The sequence below is a fragment of the Trametes versicolor genome (genome assembly GCF_000271585.1).
Source record: "Trametes versicolor FP-101664 SS1 unplaced genomic scaffold TRAVEscaffold_9, whole genome shotgun sequence".
Taxonomy (NCBI): domain Eukaryota; kingdom Fungi; phylum Basidiomycota; class Agaricomycetes; order Polyporales; family Polyporaceae; genus Trametes; species Trametes versicolor.
In genome coordinates, this window is record NW_007360329.1 from 1,210,695 (window position 1) to 1,228,351 (window position 17,657).

The 17,657-nt window shown below is 62.5% G+C and overlaps 6 protein-coding genes across 6 annotated transcripts; 4 read left to right on the plus strand and 2 right to left on the minus strand.

The window, feature by feature from the left end:
* Positions 1 to 217: 217 nt before the first annotated feature.
* On the plus strand, positions 218 to 2,738 carry TRAVEDRAFT_152363 (phosphoglycerate mutase-like protein). Its single transcript, XM_008043269.1, has 8 exons — positions 218 to 300; positions 361 to 926; positions 994 to 1,233; positions 1,298 to 1,662; positions 1,724 to 1,775; positions 1,847 to 1,988; positions 2,052 to 2,318; positions 2,389 to 2,738. The coding sequence occupies exons 2-8, from the start codon at positions 739 to 741 to the stop codon at positions 2,638 to 2,640; spliced, it is 1,506 nt and encodes a 501-aa protein (XP_008041460.1). The 5' UTR covers positions 218 to 300; positions 361 to 738; the 3' UTR covers positions 2,641 to 2,738.
* Positions 2,739 to 3,110: 372 nt separating this feature from the next.
* Positions 3,111 to 3,690, plus strand: TRAVEDRAFT_50307 (profilin; the record flags this gene model as incomplete). The annotated part of the gene is made up of 4 exons (XM_008042928.1): positions 3,111 to 3,123; positions 3,199 to 3,296; positions 3,358 to 3,495; positions 3,559 to 3,690. 4 exons carry the CDS (start codon positions 3,111 to 3,113, stop codon positions 3,688 to 3,690), a joined length of 381 nt encoding a protein of 126 aa, XP_008041119.1.
* Positions 3,691 to 5,854: 2,164 nt separating this feature from the next.
* TRAVEDRAFT_22255 (uncharacterized protein) lies at positions 5,855 to 7,904 on the plus strand (the record flags this gene model as incomplete). Its single annotated transcript, XM_008042690.1, has 6 exons — positions 5,855 to 6,123; positions 6,184 to 6,284; positions 6,337 to 6,456; positions 7,095 to 7,485; positions 7,548 to 7,654; positions 7,714 to 7,904. The coding sequence occupies 6 exons, from the start codon at positions 5,855 to 5,857 to the stop codon at positions 7,902 to 7,904; spliced, it is 1,179 nt and encodes a 392-aa protein (XP_008040881.1).
* Positions 7,905 to 9,145: 1,241 nt separating this feature from the next.
* On the plus strand, positions 9,146 to 9,949 carry TRAVEDRAFT_50310 (uncharacterized protein; the record flags this gene model as incomplete). The annotated part of the gene is made up of 4 exons (XM_008042929.1): positions 9,146 to 9,450; positions 9,511 to 9,614; positions 9,689 to 9,843; positions 9,884 to 9,949. The coding sequence occupies 4 exons, from the start codon at positions 9,146 to 9,148 to the stop codon at positions 9,947 to 9,949; spliced, it is 630 nt and encodes a 209-aa protein (XP_008041120.1).
* A 605-nt stretch (positions 9,950 to 10,554) lies between these two features.
* Positions 10,555 to 12,025, minus strand: TRAVEDRAFT_129031 (uncharacterized protein; the record flags this gene model as incomplete). Its single annotated transcript, XM_008043270.1, has 4 exons — positions 10,555 to 10,615; positions 10,704 to 11,030; positions 11,105 to 11,301; positions 11,399 to 12,025. 4 exons carry the CDS (start codon positions 12,023 to 12,025, stop codon positions 10,555 to 10,557), a joined length of 1,212 nt encoding a protein of 403 aa, XP_008041461.1.
* Positions 12,026 to 13,722: 1,697 nt separating this feature from the next.
* TRAVEDRAFT_30521 (uncharacterized protein) lies at positions 13,723 to 16,907 on the minus strand (the record flags this gene model as incomplete). The annotated part of the gene is made up of 4 exons (XM_008042778.1): positions 16,822 to 16,907; positions 15,205 to 16,741; positions 14,571 to 14,699; positions 13,723 to 14,475 (listed from the first exon to the last, which is right to left on the minus strand). Coding segments are annotated over exons 2-4 (1,816 nt in total), but the record flags the coding sequence as incomplete, so codon positions are not given.
* Positions 16,908 to 17,657: the final 750 nt, after the last annotated feature.

A 17,657-nucleotide genomic window follows, 5' to 3' on the forward strand; every position in this document is an offset into this window, starting at 1 on the left:
ATGTGACTCCGATGTAACGAGTGGCCTTACCGCCCACGAAATGCCCCAGACCTTCTACAGGGCTCTCCCCCCCGCGCGCTCAAATCCCATCGTGAGAACCTGCCCAAAATATTTTGGCGCCTGTGCACCATTCCTTTGGCCAATCACAGCGCTCAGCGTGCGGGAGGGGGGAGAGCCTCTGTAGAAGGTCTGGGAACGAGACTACAGTTGAGTCAGGCAACGCGACAGGTAAGTCAGCCGGGCGAAGGCTTGCTTAGCGTCGTCGCGTCCAGGCCCCGGCAACCAAGCAACAGGAACCAGGTACGTCTGAATTTCGAGTCCTTGGAAGTATGCTCACCCTGACAGTATCTGGCTTTTTAGACCGATCGCAGCACGAACGTGCTGCACCCATAATGAAAAACCTGCACAAGCCGCAGTTCTCGCTCAGGGCCCCTCAACGTTTCGACTATACCATAGGTCGCCGACGATATCACGCCGACGATCGGTGCCCAGCCCGGCTGTCGCTGCCCGGGTATTTCAGCAAGATGCGCATGCGCTTCTTGGAGGCGTCGCGGACAGTGCGCTGCTTCGTAGCGGCGTGGTACGGGCCGTGCCTGAACGCGCCGGACGCGAATCAGAACGACGAACGTGCATGACCCCCTCATAGTTCACGCGAAGCCACAGACCTGGGCACGCCCTTGTTGCACGTCTTATAAGGTAAACAAGCGTCTTGATGTTGCTCCCCGTCGGGTCAACAACATGGCAGCGCTCACGGTCAACCTTGTTCTCGCCGCTTTGGTAGCCGTGTGCTACGGGCGCTTCGATCCCCTCCACCACTCCGGCCCTGCATCGCCATACTTTGACGCCCCCCCGCAGTTCGGCATCGACTCGACGACGCCCTCGCAGTGCGTCGTGGAGAGCGCGGCATACATTGTGCGGCATGGCTCGTGAGTATCACCACTGTTGATATCGTTAGCGCCTTAGTGCACCCGCTGACCTTTGCATGACACCTAGACGGTACCCGGAGCCCGGGTCATTCGCCGGCTGGCAGGCGCTGTTCACGAAGCTGCAGAACGCGACCTACACCGCGCGCGGCCCGCTGGCGTTCCTCCCCTCCTGGGTGGTGCCAGTGGACGACGCACCGCACCAGCCGCTCTACCTGACGTCTACGGGCGCTGGGGAGGCGTTCAAGCTCGGGGTCGACCTCAGGAAGCGCTACCGCTTTACGCCCGGCGGCGATAATTTCACCGTCTGGTGAGTATCCTAGGGCCGCCCTTGGCGCTCGAGCGGAACAGAGCTCACACCGCACATATCGCAGGGCGGCTGGGCAGCAGCGTGTGGTGGACACGTCCGCCTATTTCCTGCAGGGCTATCTCTCGCAGGGGAACTACCTGGCGGCGCCGTCCGAGAACCGGGGCATCGTCGTGTCCATGCCTGATTCGGTCAACTACACGTTCGCGGATTCCCTGACGCCGTCGAGCGGCTGCCCGGCGTACAAGGGCGGCGACACCTCCTCGAAGGCGACGACGTTCCGCGCCACGTACCAGGGCAACATCGCTGCCCGGCTAAACCGTTATCTCGACGGCCTCGCGCTCACCGCGAGCGACGTCGGGGTGATGCAGGACCTGTGCGGCTTCCAGGCAGAGGTCAGCGGCGACACTCGGTTCTGCGATATCTTCGAAGGTACAGAGATCTGGCATCTGTCTCTGCCTCGCGGCTGTATCTGACGCCGTGCCTTGCTCAGAGGAGGAATGGAATGACTACGAGTACGCGCATGACCTCAACTATTACTACGGGTGCGTCCGCCGCGGCACAACGTTTAGCGGAACAAACTCAAGCATTGCGTTCCCTTCCTCCCCTCTGACAGATCCGGCCCCGGCAACCCTTTCTCGGCTACCGTGGGCTTCCCCTGGCTGCAAGCGGTTACCGGACTGCTCGCGTCTGCGCCCAACGCGAGCGCGAGCGGAAACGCCTCGTTCGTCCCGCCCGCGCTGGTCATGAGTTTCACGGTAATCTTTTGCGCGAACGTCCCCCCTTCCACCCGCAGCTCACCCTCGTTCCCCGTGTTCCAGCACGACAACAATCTTCCACCCATAGTCGCCGCGCTGGGCATCTGGAACACGTCCGACGCGCGCGGCGTCTACCCGCTCTCCCCATCGCGCGCCGACGCGCGGCGCACGTTCCGCTCCTCATACCTCGTCTCCTTCCTCGGACACGTTGCGCTCGAGCGGCTCTCATGCGATGCACACGCGCCGTCCACCGCCGTGCGGCACAGCGCCGGGCAGGTCGTCGCAGCCGCCGGCACGAGCGCCGGCGCGCAGAAATACGTGCGGATAAGGGTGAGCACGTCGTTCTGCGGTTCCATGCAGAGGCTCATGTGAACCTGCACCTCGTGTTTCGGCTGGACAGATCAACGATGCGGTGGTGCCCGTGCCGGGGTGTGCGTCCGGCCCAGGGGCGTCGTGCCCGATGGAGGGCTTCGTGAAGCATGTGCGGACGCGGGGAGCCGCCGCGGGGGACTTTGTCGAGCGCTGCGGGCTGCAGGGCGTGGCGAACGCGACGAGTGTCCTGGACATCTTCACGAAGGTGCCGTCGGCGGACGCGGAGACGTTTACGCTCCTGGCGCCCCAGGCGAACGCGCTCGTCCCGGTCGGATTGTAAATGCCGATTCGCGTAGATTTGAGGAGTGCACTCGCGAGCTCCCGCTGCTGTATAATTGTCATACTAGCGTATTGTCTATTCAGTATGACGTGCATGCCTCATGACTGCCTGTACGCTTCCCCGGGATCATTATCCTCGGCTGAGGCGTGGTGATGTACGCCTGCTGCCACACACCGTGGTGAGATTTGTCTGCCGTCGCGCGCGGTACGGTCTTCACCCTGCCTTCACCGCGTCTTACGAAGTCCGGTAGTGTATTAGGTGAAGTCGTTTGTCAAGTGTTTATCTGGGCGATAAGTAGTTCAATGGCGCGTTATAAGGAGTTGTTATCAGATGGCGATCTCCGCGCGATTGGCTACGGAGGATCATAACGCTCACTTACTTAGCCTCAGCGCGCCCAATCCGTCCTCATCTCCCTCCTAGTCTCTCTCCGCCACCGCCCTCGCGTCCCACCCCCTCTCCAACTCTCTGCAATGTCCTGGCAAGGTGAGGCTTAGGCTGTCTACCCCTGATGTGAGCGCGCTCTCAATCGCACTGCGTCCGGTCGCGCCACCTGCACAGCGTACGTCGATACCAACCTCATCGGAACTGGCAAGATCCAGAAGGCCGCCATCATCGGTCTCGCAGGGGGTGTTTGGGCATCGTCTCCGGGCTACACTGTACGCACAACGCATCTTCCAAAGCTGAACAAGTCTGACCTTGCGCGCGCGCACCGCACAGCTCTCCGCAGAGGAGCAGAAAGCCATCGTGACCGGGTTCGAGAACCCCTCCTCGCTGCAGTCCAGCGGCGTCCGCCTCGCAGGACAGAAGTTCTTCACCCTCCAGGCGAACGAGCGCAGTATCTACGGCAAGAAGGCGGTGCGTGCCCATTCCTGTTCGCAGATCCGATGCGTTTGACTCTGATCACGCGCGCTCGTACAGGCCGATGGGTGCATAATCGTGAAGACGAAGCAGGCCGTGCTGGTGGCCGAGTACACCGCACCGAACCAAGCGCCTGAAGCGACGCCCGTCGTAGAGAACCTGGCCGATTACCTCATCGGCGTCGGCTACTGATCGCCTGCATGGCGTGGCGTGCGTGGTGGACGGTGCTGGTCGTGGCTGCTTTCCTGGATGAAGATTTGACATCAAACTGTACACAATTCGCACAACCTCGCTTTGACAATGGCACCTATGTATTTTTGCTGCAGCGTCCTTGCGTTCGATGCCTGCAGGACCTTGAAGGCGCGCATGATGCGCCCGTTTGTCAGGATCGTGCATTGCAGGCGATGCCTACTCCGTTCAACTTCTCACGAACGTCCATCGGAACTGCGTGGTCAGTCCCTCAGAATTCATGTTGAGAGCGGTACTTTCTTTCTGCCGCTCCTTCTATCATATCCAGGTATCAGGCCCCCCAATGGGGCACAACGATTCCCTCATGGCTTATGACGCCCGCAACATGGCTCGGCGGATCATGCTGGAAGCTTGCAATGGTTGAAGCGAGATGCAGGCTGCACTCCGCCATTCGCAAATTAACATTCCCCGCGGACGTCAGGACTTGCGTTCATAATTGTCTAGCGAGCCAACGTGTCGTTGGGCGCTCGATCACTTTGAGGGCAGCTGGACCCACAAGCGGTGTAAGCGATCTCAGCTCAGCTCGTCCCATCCCCGCCATCATCCAAATTTCTGACATAGGCCTCTTGTTCTCCGCCTACAGGTTGAGCATAGGCACTGGTCAATCGCGCTCTGCCGACGCGCCCAATGCGCATTCGTATCTTGCCGATGATGCCGTGATTCGATCCGGATCATAGCTTCAAACACTTGAACGGTGGACGCACTTATCGCCATCTGCCACCTCTACGAGGAAACGAGTCGTGTGCTACGCACTACGTATGGCAATCCCTCTTCTACTTCACCCCTAGCACCAGTGAGTGAGCCCTCTACGTTCTCATTAGCACCTTTTCAAGATGCCAGTGGTTGACAGCGCATCCGGCCATTCCCTGTATTGCTTGGCTCAGGACGGCGCGATTTCCGCCCTCGGCTTGAGTCAAAGCATGTCGGCTGCATCTCCGTTTTCCCTCGCAGCGCTCCGAATGGTCATTCCTCAGGTATCTTCCCCACCACAAACGCCTGGTACCTTTGTTGTCGGTGCTATGCCTTGCACCGCCGAGACGCGCAAGGCCCTTTCTCCTCCATGGAGCTCGGTGCAGACGTAACATGAGAAAATGCAGTCTGACGCGCCGCAGAGCAACATTCGGGGTCAATTCATGACGCTCACTTTAGTCCGCTACCCAGTCCACAATATTCTTCCAAAGCGCTCGCCATATGGGCGGGGCCCGCCACCCCGCGCATCTGGTCTGAGTCCTCTTTGACGTGGCCACCTACGTCGCCCTGTAGCCCCAGTCCGCAATGACGTAAAATTGTGGTTGCAGAACGCCGTGCGCGACGTTATGGTTGTCGCATACGAACTTACATACCATCCACGGGGTGTGTAGTGTGGCTGAGGAAGCGTCGAAGAGGACCTGGTAACGCGTCCAGCCTTTGCCCCGGTCCCGAGTGTCCTTGAATGTCACCTCGGGCCCTAGTTTCGTGCAGCACGATGATGCACCCTGAGGCCGCCGCTGCGCCCACTGTCAAACCGCATAGAGCGCGCGGTCTGTGCGTCGGGGATGCGAGCAAGTGGCCTCGGAGGTGTGTCAACCCCGTACGTGCAGTCCGCTGACGACTTTATTCAGCGACCGACACGGACGCCCTCTGGGTCAGCTGGAGGCTATGAGAAGACATGCACGACCCTTCGGAGCGCCGAACAAGGATCCGTCTGGGCGTTCCGAGCCCCGAGGCGGACTTCAACACGTCAATTTTTGATCCGGGCTCTAACCCGGCATCTTGGACACCGCCCGCGGGGAGGCCCCCGCCTGCCACAGTGCCGAATACGGCGAAGGTGTGGACCACGCCGGCTCGTTCTGCGCAAGGAGTGCCCTGACAGGACAGTCCACACCCACTGCCGCCCGCGCCCTAGCTGGCGCCTCGTTATGGCGTACTCCTGCACACCATCTGCCGTCCACACCACCCTCCGACGGCCTTCCAAGCATGCTCTGGGGAACGCAGAGGGTTCAGAGCTCTCCGATGGGTCCTCCAGACGCCGCTATGGTCGAGCAGAAATATAAAACACCTGCGAGAACGATGAGGAGAGACAGACTCCAAGTCGAACACACCCACACAACCCACCGCTCTCATCAAGATGATTCGCCTTACTATCGATGCGTGCCTCCGTCTCCGGAATGCCGCGGACAGCGACATCCTCGTCGCCCGCCCCTTCGTGCGCGTCCTCGTCATCGACGACCGTGCCCCCACCCGGGGCGGGGGCCGCCAGGTCTTCGTCACGGACGGCGCGAGCTACGCACACGTCGCTCTCGAGCAGCCCCTCGTCGAGAAGCTCGGCGCCGAGCTGCACATCGGCTCAGTCCTCAGGCTCCTCGAGGCATACAGGCTCCCCGCCGACGATCCCTGGTAAGTCCGCCCACCTCCGCGACGTGTAGTGCACGAGCTCACCCGACCTCTCGCCCCTAGCCCCGTCATGGTCAAGTGCGCCCAGGTCATGTATGTGGGCATGGACGACGTTGAGACGGATGGCGGTCCCGAGCTCGACGAACCCCTCCTCAAGGTCACGGGTAAGTCCGCTACGCTATCTTGCCGTTCAAAGTACTGAGTGCCCCCATATAGGCGACGGTCAAGAATTAATCCAGATCAGAAACGAGCGGGACGAGGAGCACCGCCGCCGCTGCCTTCTTGAGTATGCCATGAAGAGTGTCTGCATCGATCTCGCCCCCGGGCACGAGGGCGGTTTCGTGCCGCGCTTGACCGGAAGGCTCATGGAGATTTGAGGCTCGGAGTGAACCTCCTAACGGGAAATGGATGGCGGTGGCGGCGCGGGGAGGAGTCAATCCGGCCCGAGATGCTTGTAGTAGAACGGAGGTGCGGGGAGTGAAGGGAGGGGCACGCAGCAGCGGGGGACGTGTTCTCTAGATTTGTCTGCGTTGTCAGATTTTCTTGGGATCCGACACAATTATGACATGCGTCTGACTGACTTCCGGTGGTTGGCGGCCCTTGCGTGCGGGTACAGCAGGTCCCCACGCGCATCCGATAGAATAGCGGTGGGAATTAATTTTGAGTTCAAGGACACGGATCCGCTAGCATCGAGTGTTGGCATATACGAACCAAAATTAAGGTGGGGTATTCTCCTATGTTTCACAGACAGGTTGACGGCCTCAGGTTGATACGTACAAGAACTGTCGAAAGTTCTCACGCAAGTATCTGCGCCATGTGTCGTGTAAGCGCCAGGTACAACCTGGCACATCCGGAGATGAACTTGTTCCTTCAAGACTATTGGTCGAACGGGCCCTCATGAAGTGCAGCGCTACTCAATCTGACGCTGACAGAACAATGCACAAGATTGCTTCCGTTATGAACGCCTAGTATAGCGTACAGCCTCGTGCACGCTGCGCACCTCGCTCATGGAGTACTCGTGGCTACTACCCTCACTGGCAGTATCTACATTCAGAGGCTAGTAGTACTACTGGCAGTCCACACCTCCGACATCGACATGATCTTACTCACGAAGGATGCTTGCTGTCGCCTCCGCGACGCCGCGGACGACGAGATCCTCACCGCACGCCCGCTCGTACGCGTTCTCGTCATCGAGGCCCGTGCCCACAACTGGGGCGGGGGCTACCAGGTCTTCGTCACGGATGGCCAGGGCTACGCACACATCGCCATTGCCCCAGTCCTCGCTCAGAAGCTCGGCAGTGGGCTGCACATCGGCACCGTCATCAGGCTACTGCAAGCGACTAGAAACCCAGCCGACGATCCCTGGTACGCCCTCACATCTTTGCGACGCGTAACGCACATACTCACCAGGTGGCCTCTCGCGCTAGCTCCGTCAAGGTCGAATGCGCCGAAATCACGTACGCGGGCATGCATGACGTTGAAACGGACGGCTCTGAGGGTCCCGAGCTGGACGAAGCGCTTATTAGGGTCACGGGTAACTCTGCTTCCTCATTGTGTCGCTTGAAGTTCACGGTGTTGAACGCTCGTTTATAGGCGATCGGCAAGATGTCATTCAGGCCAGAAACGAGCGGGACGAGGAGCGCCGCCGCCGCCGCCTCCTTGAGTACGTTATGAAGGTCATCTGCCGCGACCTCGCTCTCGGGCACAAAGGCGGCATCCCGCCGCGGTTGGTCGAGATGATCATTGCGATGCTCAACTCGGACGACTCGGAGCCAACATCCTAGCGGGAGATGGAGGGGAATACCAGTCGCGGAATCGAGGAGTCGTCAATCGGGACGAAGTGCGAGTGCGGGGAGGGGCACACGGCGCCGGGCGCGTTCTCTTGATCGGTTTGCTCTGTATGATTTCCTTGAGACCTGACATAATTCGCGATGAGCTTGTATGACTGACCCCAGCGGAACGCTCGTAATGCCCACGAATCGGTCCCGCGGCGATTCAAATCATAAAACACCCACTCCAAGCGCTAGCGATACGAAAGCGATTCCGACGACACATGCTTACTCTCCAGGGCTCGGGGCCCTGTCGACATGCATGCGGTGGACGACCGATGTTCTGACGTTCGCATTTCACAGATTCGAGACGGACCATTATATTATCCCCTGCAACCCCAATCCACAATGGCGTAACTTGTGGTTGCAGAACGCCGTGCGCGATGTCACGGTCTCCGCATACGAACGTACACACCGTCCACGGGGTGCGTCGAGGAAGGGTCGAAGAGGGCCTGGCAACCAACCCATCCTTTCCCCCGGGTCCTAGTGCCCTCAAATTGATCTAGGGCCCCAATCTCGCGCGGTATATAGGTGCGCGATGGTGCACCCGCCGCTGCGCCCACTGTCAAACCACACAGAGCGCGTGGCCGGTGCGTCTGTGAAGTGTAGGCAAGGTGCGTCCGGAGTAGTGCGAGGCCCGTCCCTGCAGTCGGCTGACGAAGCAATTCAGCGACCGACGCGGACACCCTCTAGGTCAGCTGGAGGTCTTGCGAAGACGTACAAGACCCGTCGGAGTGCGGACAGGACATATCTATGCGCGTTCCGGGGGCGCAGTACGGAATATACCACCTCTATCTCTGATCCGGACTTCATCCCGGCGTACTAGCCCCCCTCGGAGATGGCCCGCTCACCGTGCGCAACACCGTAACCGGTAAATTTGTGGTTCGCGCTCGCTTGGGGCGGTGGCGAACCCCTCCCCGCTCGACCAGTCCACTTTGTTTCTGGCGCGCGCGGAGGATGGCACCGCGTTATGACATACGCCTCTGAACCATCTGTCGACGACACCACTCGCCGACGGCCCTTCCAAGCATGTCCTGAAGAGGCGTAAAAGGTTCAGAGGCCCCCGCGGTCCTCCAGACGCCTCTACGGTCCAGGAGGAATATAAAATCACTGCAAGCAGCGAAGAGGAAGGGCAGTCTCAAGCAGACACACAACCCACCGCTTCCAACGCCCCCGACCGCAACATCGACATCACCATGATTTCCTTGACCCCGAACGCCTGCGTTGCGCTCCGCGATGCCACCAACCAGGCCATCCTCACCTCCCGCCCGCTCGTGCGCATCATCGCCATCGTCGACCGTGCCGACCTCAACAGCAACGGGGCCGCGAACACCGCAGCCACCGGCCCTGCGGCCATAGTCACGGACGGCCTCTCCTACGCCTTCGTCGCGCTCGGGCCTGACGAGGCGGCCAAGATCATCGAGGGCCCCGGCCTCGGGCTGCACGTCGGCTCGGTCGTCACGCTCCTCAGTTTGTCCAGGAACCCCGCCAACGACCCCTGGTGAGTAAGACCGTGCGTCTCGCACTTAGGCAAACGCTTACCCACTTTTCTGCATCACAGCCCCGTCCTCGCTACTTCCACGCAGATCGAGTACGCAGACCTGCAGGACGGCGGCGAGAGAACCGACGCGGACGACTTTGACAACTGCCCGCTCATTGTCACCGGTCAGTCTGCCCCCCGTGGCACCTATTACGCTGGAAGCAGAAAATACTGACCGTGCCCTCGATATCATTTTCAGGCGTGGACGACCCCCTTCACGCGGTGACGGCCGAGCGGGACAACGAGCGCCGCCTCCGCCGCCTCCTCACGCACACGCTCGCGCACGTCGCGCGCGACCTCCTGCCCGGCCACAAGGGCGGCCTGGTCCCGTCCGTCGTTGCGGCATTCAACGCCGTGCACAACATGGCCTAAGGTGCTGCTCACGGGCAATCAGCCCAAGGGGCAAACCGGGGAGCTGTCAGTGGAGACGCGGGACCGGAAGCAAGACAGGACGAGATAGCGAGGTACGGGGAGGGGTGCGGGGAGGGGCGAAGGTTTGACGTAGCCGGGGAGGGGAGCCTCTAGACCTGTCTGCATTGTAAGATTTTCTCGAAACCTGACACCATTCACGACCCTGTGCATGTGCGTCTGCCGCCCGAGCCACGGCGCGCTCCCGCGAGAGCCTGAGATCGCGGATCGGTCCCGCGATGGTTCACAGTCACAACAGCGACACGAAACAAACGCGCCTCTAGTCAAATAGCGGCGAGTTTCCGAGTCCGACGACACGGACTCGCTCGCCAGGGGCATCGACACGCACGGGGCTACAAAATCTCGTGTTTCACATATCCGTGACCGGGCAATTGCATTATACATCACACTCTACAGTACAGACACAGACACAACAGCGCGATAGATACCAGGGTAACTTAAAACGGTAGAGCGCCCGCATAACACAAATCCTCAATCAACACGCGGGCGAGGCGCCCAGCTGCAGCACGAGGGAACTAGCACAGGACACAACACGCGACTGCGCCACACAACCACAACCGCAGGAGCACGCGGAAAAGCCTCAGCCAGACGTCTTCTGTGGTTTAAGTACTCCGCGGTGGACCATCATTGACGAGTCTAGGGCGGCAGAAGCCTCTCCTTCTCTGTCACGGTCCTAATCCAAATCTCTCCTGGCCGGCTGCAGTCCGCGTCAGCGCTCTTGTCCAATAAGCCCCGCCCGCGAAGCTGCTGGTTGCAGGGTCGTGGGCGTAAGCAAATCCACGCACCTTTTCTCCCTCAAGATCCTGAACACGCTCCGTTGCGCCTCCGCGCGCGCGGCGCGCTCCGGGCTGAACGAGGCGCCAACCGCGCGGGGAGGGAACGCGCCTCCGCAGCGCGCTTGCAAGTCCGCGAGGCCCTCGTTCGTGCCCTCCGCCTCGACGACGACGGTGCCGAACCAGTCGGAGTCGACGAGCCACGCTCCGCCTGGCGCTGGGCCGGGTCCGACGTCGCGCGGGACGACAAGCCGGAGCTGCTTCCCGCCTGCAGGCGGGCGGATGGTGAACGACGAGCGGTGCACCCAGCGCACGACCATGTGGTGGCCGCCCTGTGGTCTGTTCGACAGCGAAATTCAGGTCAGGCTATGCGATGTGGGAGCGGAGAAAGGGGAAATTAAAAGAAGACGCACGTCTCGGTCTTCATGCGGTCCTGGAGGAGCTGGAGGTTCGCGGCGACCTCCTCGCCCCACGGCGTGATGTCGATGTGGCAGACCGGGTTTCCGTTCCCCATCGTGCGCACGACGCGATGGAAGTACGACGGCGCGAACGCGAGCGTCGGCAGGTACCGCGGCAGGTCGCCCGCGCGCGAGTACGTGTAGTCAAGGTCCTGCCAGATGAGGTAAGTACGATGTCTACCGAGCGCGAAGGGGCGCGGAGCGCCCGCGAACGCGCTCGGGGGGTGCGGAAGAACATGAAACACGCACGATAAGATAGCCTCCGTCCCACACTAGTCGGCCTAGGTTGCCTTCGTCACCAACCGCAGTGTCCCACACGACGTCTCCGGGGCGCAGCAGGTTGACAACCCCTGCGCGCTTCAGCTCCTTCTCGCATTCAACCACGCTCGAGTCCGACAGCCAGTCTCCATCAGGAGAAGGGACGAAGACCTGGAGGAGAGGCGCCCGTCGGAGGCGGAAAAGTGGGGAGTGGAAGACGTTGCTGCCCCCCACGCCATGTCCGTTAATCGACGGCGCTATGGAGGATTGGCCCGGCAGAGACGGCGATCGAGCGTGGCCATAGGAGTGGCTCCAGGACGACGTGGGAGACGGCGCGCGACTGGAGCTGCGGGAGAAGCTCCTCTTGCCTGCGGGCACGTTGTTCACTGAGGTGCTTGACTTCACGGATGGTAGACCTCTGCCGCCCCGTGGGCTTATCGGCGAAGCCGCAGCAGAGGCATGAGCGCGCGCCTCGGCCTCAGCCTGGGCGCGGATGCGAAGAACGACACGTGTGTACGACCGGCAGGCAACCTGCAGCGAGGCCACCAGAGCGCGTAGTCTGCGGTTGCGCTCCCGGTTCTCGGCATGGAGGTATGTCTCGGCATGACGTGCGAACATATGCGGGGGCAGGGATACTCCGTGCATGTACGCATTGAGGTCCTATGAAGCAGATGTACGAGTGAGTTACGACGATGGCGGCATAAATCGCAATCAAGACGCACCGTGAGAGTTAGCGAGAGCGGCTCGGTCTCGTCGTACGCCCATCGCACATAGCCGACGGTGCGTAGGTACCTCTCGAGCACAAGTTCACTCAGATCGCGGTCGTCTTGTAACCGTGTCCGAATAGTCTTGCTCGTGCTGGACATCGAGAGCCAGTCGCCGAAGGAGAGGTACCCGAGCAGCTGTGCAAGCAGGGCAGGCTCTACAACGTGCCGCTCAAGAGGGTAGAAAGTCGGCTCCTTCGGTTCCTCAGGTTCGGCTACAGCTCCGGCGTCTTGTGCAGCAGCATCAGGCGTGGCGTCTGGGACAACGTCGGGGGCGGGTGCGACGCTCTCGATACCTTCAGGGCGTGACTTCTCCAGCGCCTTGCCTCGACGTCGTGATCGCGCGTGAGCGTACTCTTCTGGAGAAATGGGCCGATGAGGAGGAGACTGGGGTAAGGGGCTCTTCGCCTGCGGTGGACTGAGCGCCGATGTCGGGTCCTCAGAGGACTCGGTCCCGGAGGTAGGAGGAATGGGATCATAATGACTATGGGGGCCTCTTGTTCTTGTGTCCTTCACCTCTTCATGGGGGTGCCCATTCTGCGCTGGGAGCGACCTGTTCTGTGGAGGAGGGCTGCTCACCGGCACCGACGTCTCATGCCTCCTCTTCGCAGCCGGAGCAGGCGCGCTCGAGCTGCTAGGCACAAACCCCTTCGTCGCGCTCAGCTTCTCCATCTGCCGCTCAGTAAGCATCTTGACAGGACGGCGGGGGACGGGGGACTCGGACGAGATGACCCGCGGCGCTGGCTGGGGCGGGCGTATTGACTCTGCGCTCCGGCGCTCGGGCAGCGGCTTCTCGCCACGTAGCTGAATGGGCGAACCGAGCGCGGCCGCCGAGGCGGGGGCGGGCACCGCGCCTCCATGCGCGGGGGCGGGGGCGGCAGCGGGCTGGGAGGGGTGCCGCGATGACGACGACGCGCCACGGTCCTGCGTGCGCTGGGGCGGGGGCGGATCCTCGACGGGAGTGGGGGGCTTCGCCCCAAGCGTACTTGGCTTCGTCTGACTGTACGGCTGCTGGACCTGCGGCTGTGGAGCGGGCTGGGAAGCGTCGGCGGCGCGCGTGATGCGTGAACGGGACTTGCTCAGCTTCCTCGCGCGTAATCTCGGTTCCGGCTCGGTGGGGGTAGGGAGGCCGGCACTCAGTGAAGGTGGACTGTGCACGTCTGGGGGCGAAGCGCGACGCGTAGCCGCTGCGTCCTTCGCATGCGCATGCGGGGAGTCCACGACGGCCGGTGCATAAGCGACGCTCCGGTCCATCGCGGACGACGTCTCCTGCATTCCGTGCCGCTCATGGGGCTCGAGGGACTTGGGAGACGTCGAGCGCGGAGTGGGGTAGCCGTTCACGAAGTGGCTCGACCCGTCGCTGCGGTCGGTCAGGGCGGGTCGTTCTGGGGAGAGGTGCACGCTGGAGTCGGGCTCGAGCGTGGCGACGGCCATCCACGCTGTGGGCTGAATGATTTCAGCCTCGGCCTCGGCAGCAGCCATGGCGGCGAAGATGAGCGGGCGGCCTTGGACGGGGCCGCGCTGGTTGGGGGGGCAGTCGGGGCGGGGAGGGGACATCTGGCGGGGCATGCTTGGCTTTTTGGGTTTAGACGGAGCCGGGCGGGAGGTGGAGGGGGGAGGAGGGCTGGTGGGGGAGCGTCTGCGTGTAACAGGGTAGCGGGTGTCCGACTCGGGAGGGAGCAGGCTGTGATCGAGATCGATGGTGCGGGGAATGTACTTGTGCAGCTTCTGCGAGCGCGAACTCTCTGTCACCGCCGCTGTCGCCTTTGGCGCTGGTCGCTGCTGTGCCTGTTGTCTTCTCTGCGCCTGCTGCTGCTGTCTCTGCTGTCCCTGCTGTGGCGGCTGCCTGTGAGATTGGTGGGACGACGGTTGGAGGGGGCTCGGGGAGGGTCGTGGGGGTATGTCGAAGGTGACTGCAGTGGGAGACCTCTCCTTCTCGACAGGTCTTGACTCGTGCTGGACGGACGATGATACGGCCGGCTTCACCGTGGCGCGTTCCTCGCGACTGGTGGCAGGAGGATCGGACGAGGAAGACTCGACGTCACCCGTGCGGCTTCCTGATGGCTCCGGGCTCGGCGGGTGCACGTCAATCACAGCGGCCGGGGCAGGCGGCGCGTCTTCAATCACCGCGGCCGGGAGCGGCGGGACAGGGGGCGGGGGCGGGGGCTCGGCGCCGTCGGCGGCCAAGAGCGCTTCGAGCGAAAAGTTGAAGCCAGAGAGATGGAGCGACTGCAGCTGCAGCAGCTCGATGGGAGGCGCGCGTCGATCGCGGGGAGCGGCGCTGGAATGGACGTCGACGAGTCCCTGCACACCGTCCATCGCGTCACCGTCAGCGATCAAACACCCGGAAGCGAGCAAGACGCGCCGCCGGACGCGCCGCACAGGGACCGGCCACTCACCGAGGGGGCTTCGCTGCTCGAGTCGGTCTCCTGGGACGCTGGGGGGTCGGGGTTGGATGCGGGGGTGCGCGCGCGGTCGGGCGGGGGTGACGGGGCGGACAAAGGAGGCTGGGGGGAGGGCGTCGGGGGCTGTAGGGGAGCACGCGTGGTCAGCGACTGGGCCTGGCTAAATACAAGGCCGCGCGAAAGGGGAGGGTGTGCGAACGCGCTAAGAGGGGACGGAGATGGGAAAGAAGCTTAAATGGCGATCGCGCGCGGCCTCGTCTTCTTCTCTTCGCGACGACGCGCCCACGTGACCGTAGAAACGTGGGCTGGGTGCTGCCGCGATATGTCCGTGCGCGGCGCTGGATGCGCGTGGGCCGTCGTCGTGCGAGCGAAGGGGAGGAAGGCGGCTTGCCGCTGCCTCGCCTCGGACGGTCCGTTGCAGGCGAGCGCGCGAACCGCCAGGCCCCTTTATTTCCGCCTCCATACAGACGATCGCGAACGTCATTGGCCCCTCGGCCGCGCCCCGGCACCGCGGCCCCATTACACTACCACCTCCGCAGACGTAATGCCCGACGCGACAGGCACCTCCCGCCCACTTATTTCTACCCCATCCCACTGCGAGCACACCAACTACTAGAGCTTCACTCACCTTGGCAGTATTGGCATGACTTGGACTCGCCGCTATGCTCGCTTTTGTGTCAGAGGGCGGCGGGTCAGGCAGCCCGAACGCAGCGCGCAGTGAGTACTTTCTTCGTCGTGGAGGGGCACCGTGACCCTCTGCTGCTGCGACCGAGCTCGTCGTCGTTTGTGATGTCAGACTCGGCTCGGCGACCTTCGGCACAGCAGGAGCAGCTGGAGCGACAAGTTCATTCTCGGCCGGCTTCGGCCTCTCCGACGACTTCGACGGCTCCGGACGTGCGCGCGGGTCCGAAGTAACCGGGGAGGGGCGCGACGCGGGCGTCGTCGTCGCGAGCGTGTGCATGCGCGCGCGTTTCGGCGTCGAGAACTGGCCCTCGCTCCCGCTGTTGCGCACCACGACGACCGCAGCAAAATGGGCAGGGGCGGCCGCGGAAACCCCGGGGCCGGCGGGAGAAGGCGCAGGCACCGGCGGGAACGCGACAGGTGAGCTTGAGCTTGCTTGAGGCTCCGGAGAGGTGGCCCGCGCTCGCGCCTGCGCCTGCGCCTGTTCGACAGCAGCCGTCCGCGTCTTCGACGTCTCATTGACATTAGCTCGGGCCGACGATGACGGCGTCGAGCCCTTCGATGATGTGTGCTTGACGCCGTCCGAGTCTATACGCGAACTTTCGAGCGCCGGGTCCTTCGCGCCCTCGACGTCGACGCGCTTGCGCGCCACCTTGCGCGCAGGCAGAAGCACGCGTTCACCGACGGCACGCACCTCTTCCACTTTCCGCCTCTCGCCGCCGACGTCTCTGCTGGGGCTAGAAGGCGGATCTGCGCTCTTCTTCTCCCTCTCCGTGCTCCGCTCCGCGTACTTCTCGTCTTGTGGAAAAGGACTGCTCGCCCCACCCCTCTTCTGCGTCACCTTGCGCGCGGGCAGCAGCACGCGCTCGCCGTCCACGCGCGTCCCGTGCCGCCCCGCTGCGCTCGCACCCGCGCTCCCTGCGGAGAGTGCAGTGCCGTCGCTAGGCATGCGTCGCACCTGCTGCTTGACCGCATCCTCGTCGTCCGCCCCCTTCGACTTGGAGGTCTCGACCTTGGGGTCTTCTTTTCTCTCATCAACATTGGTCGGCTGTGCTTTGGTCTCCTCATTCTTTGACGGTGTACCCGCTCTAGACTTCTCTTCATCCCTCCTTCTCTCCCTCTCTTTCCGGCTGTCGGAGCTCTTCTGCTGCTCGATAGGTCGAGGCACCGGGACGGGCACCTGCGCAGGTCTCTTGGACGCGAGCGCGAGCGGCCCGGAGACGAGCGGCTTGAGCGAGGGCCCGGACCCGTCATGGGCGCGGCGTGTGGTCGTAAAACGGGCGTACAGGGGCGTATCATGCGAGCCCCGCGACCTCTCGGCGGCGGTGTGTGCGGCCTTGGTCGCGGCGGGCGGCGAGAGGGGCGCGGGCGCGGAGACCGCGGGCGTGCTCGTGGAGGCGGAGGCGGAAGGCGTCGAGACTGATATGGAGCGATTCCGGCGGAGGTGTTTCATGCAGCGTTAGCAGTCGTGAGCGTCGTTTCGTCTGCGTCGACGGGGATGGCAATGGGGGGCGTGAGGACGAGAAGCACGGCAGGGCAGACGCGGTTGGAAAGAAGCACGCACGGAGGGGGGTGTAAATTATAGCAAGCAGGCGTGTCTCCGTGCGCGGGGCGCAGTACGGGCTGGTCGTGCGCACGATCGCTGCTGCTATGCAGTGCGTAGGAGTCGTTCAGTGAGGATCGGCAGGTGGAGGCGAGGTATATGCATGCGCGCGCTGCGAGCGGGGATCTGTATACACCGCGAGCTGCGCTGACAGTTGGCACTGGGCCTGTGAGGGTCCGGATAGCGAGTTGCCTAGCGCGAGCTGCGGAGGGTATGTGTCCCGAGATACGTCCAGATACAAACAGTTTCCAGGTTCTAGAGAGTTCGTGAGGAGAAAGCAGATGGAGGCCCGGAGAAGGTTGAAAAATCCAAGAGAGGCGCGAGAAGACGGCGGGCGTGGAGAAGACCGGTATACACAGGGCGAGGCAAAGAGACCGTGCGAGATAGACTGAGATAGGCCCGACCGCGTGCTTTGGGGAGTGTATAAGATTGGTATGAGAAGAGCGGCCTGCAGGCAGAAGCAGGCACCCGGTGTGCAACGAGGCGGGGAGGAGAGGGCCCAGTTTGATCATCCCACCCGCACCCGGGCGCGTCAGGACGGGCCCGGTTCAGCATTTTGGCGCCCGCGCATACGGAAACACCCACTGTAGCTGTCTGTAGATCGGCAAACTCCGCGTTCTCCTACGACTCACAAATCCGCCAATGGGTTTCTAAGTGAGTGCATTCCATTGCATACTAATGCGCACATCTCATGACGGTACCGTGCCCTCTGCTGCATTCTTGTTGAACGTTGAACCCGAACGGTACAAGTACACTCGGAATGACCGGCAACCACTGGCTGCGGCGGACCACTGGGC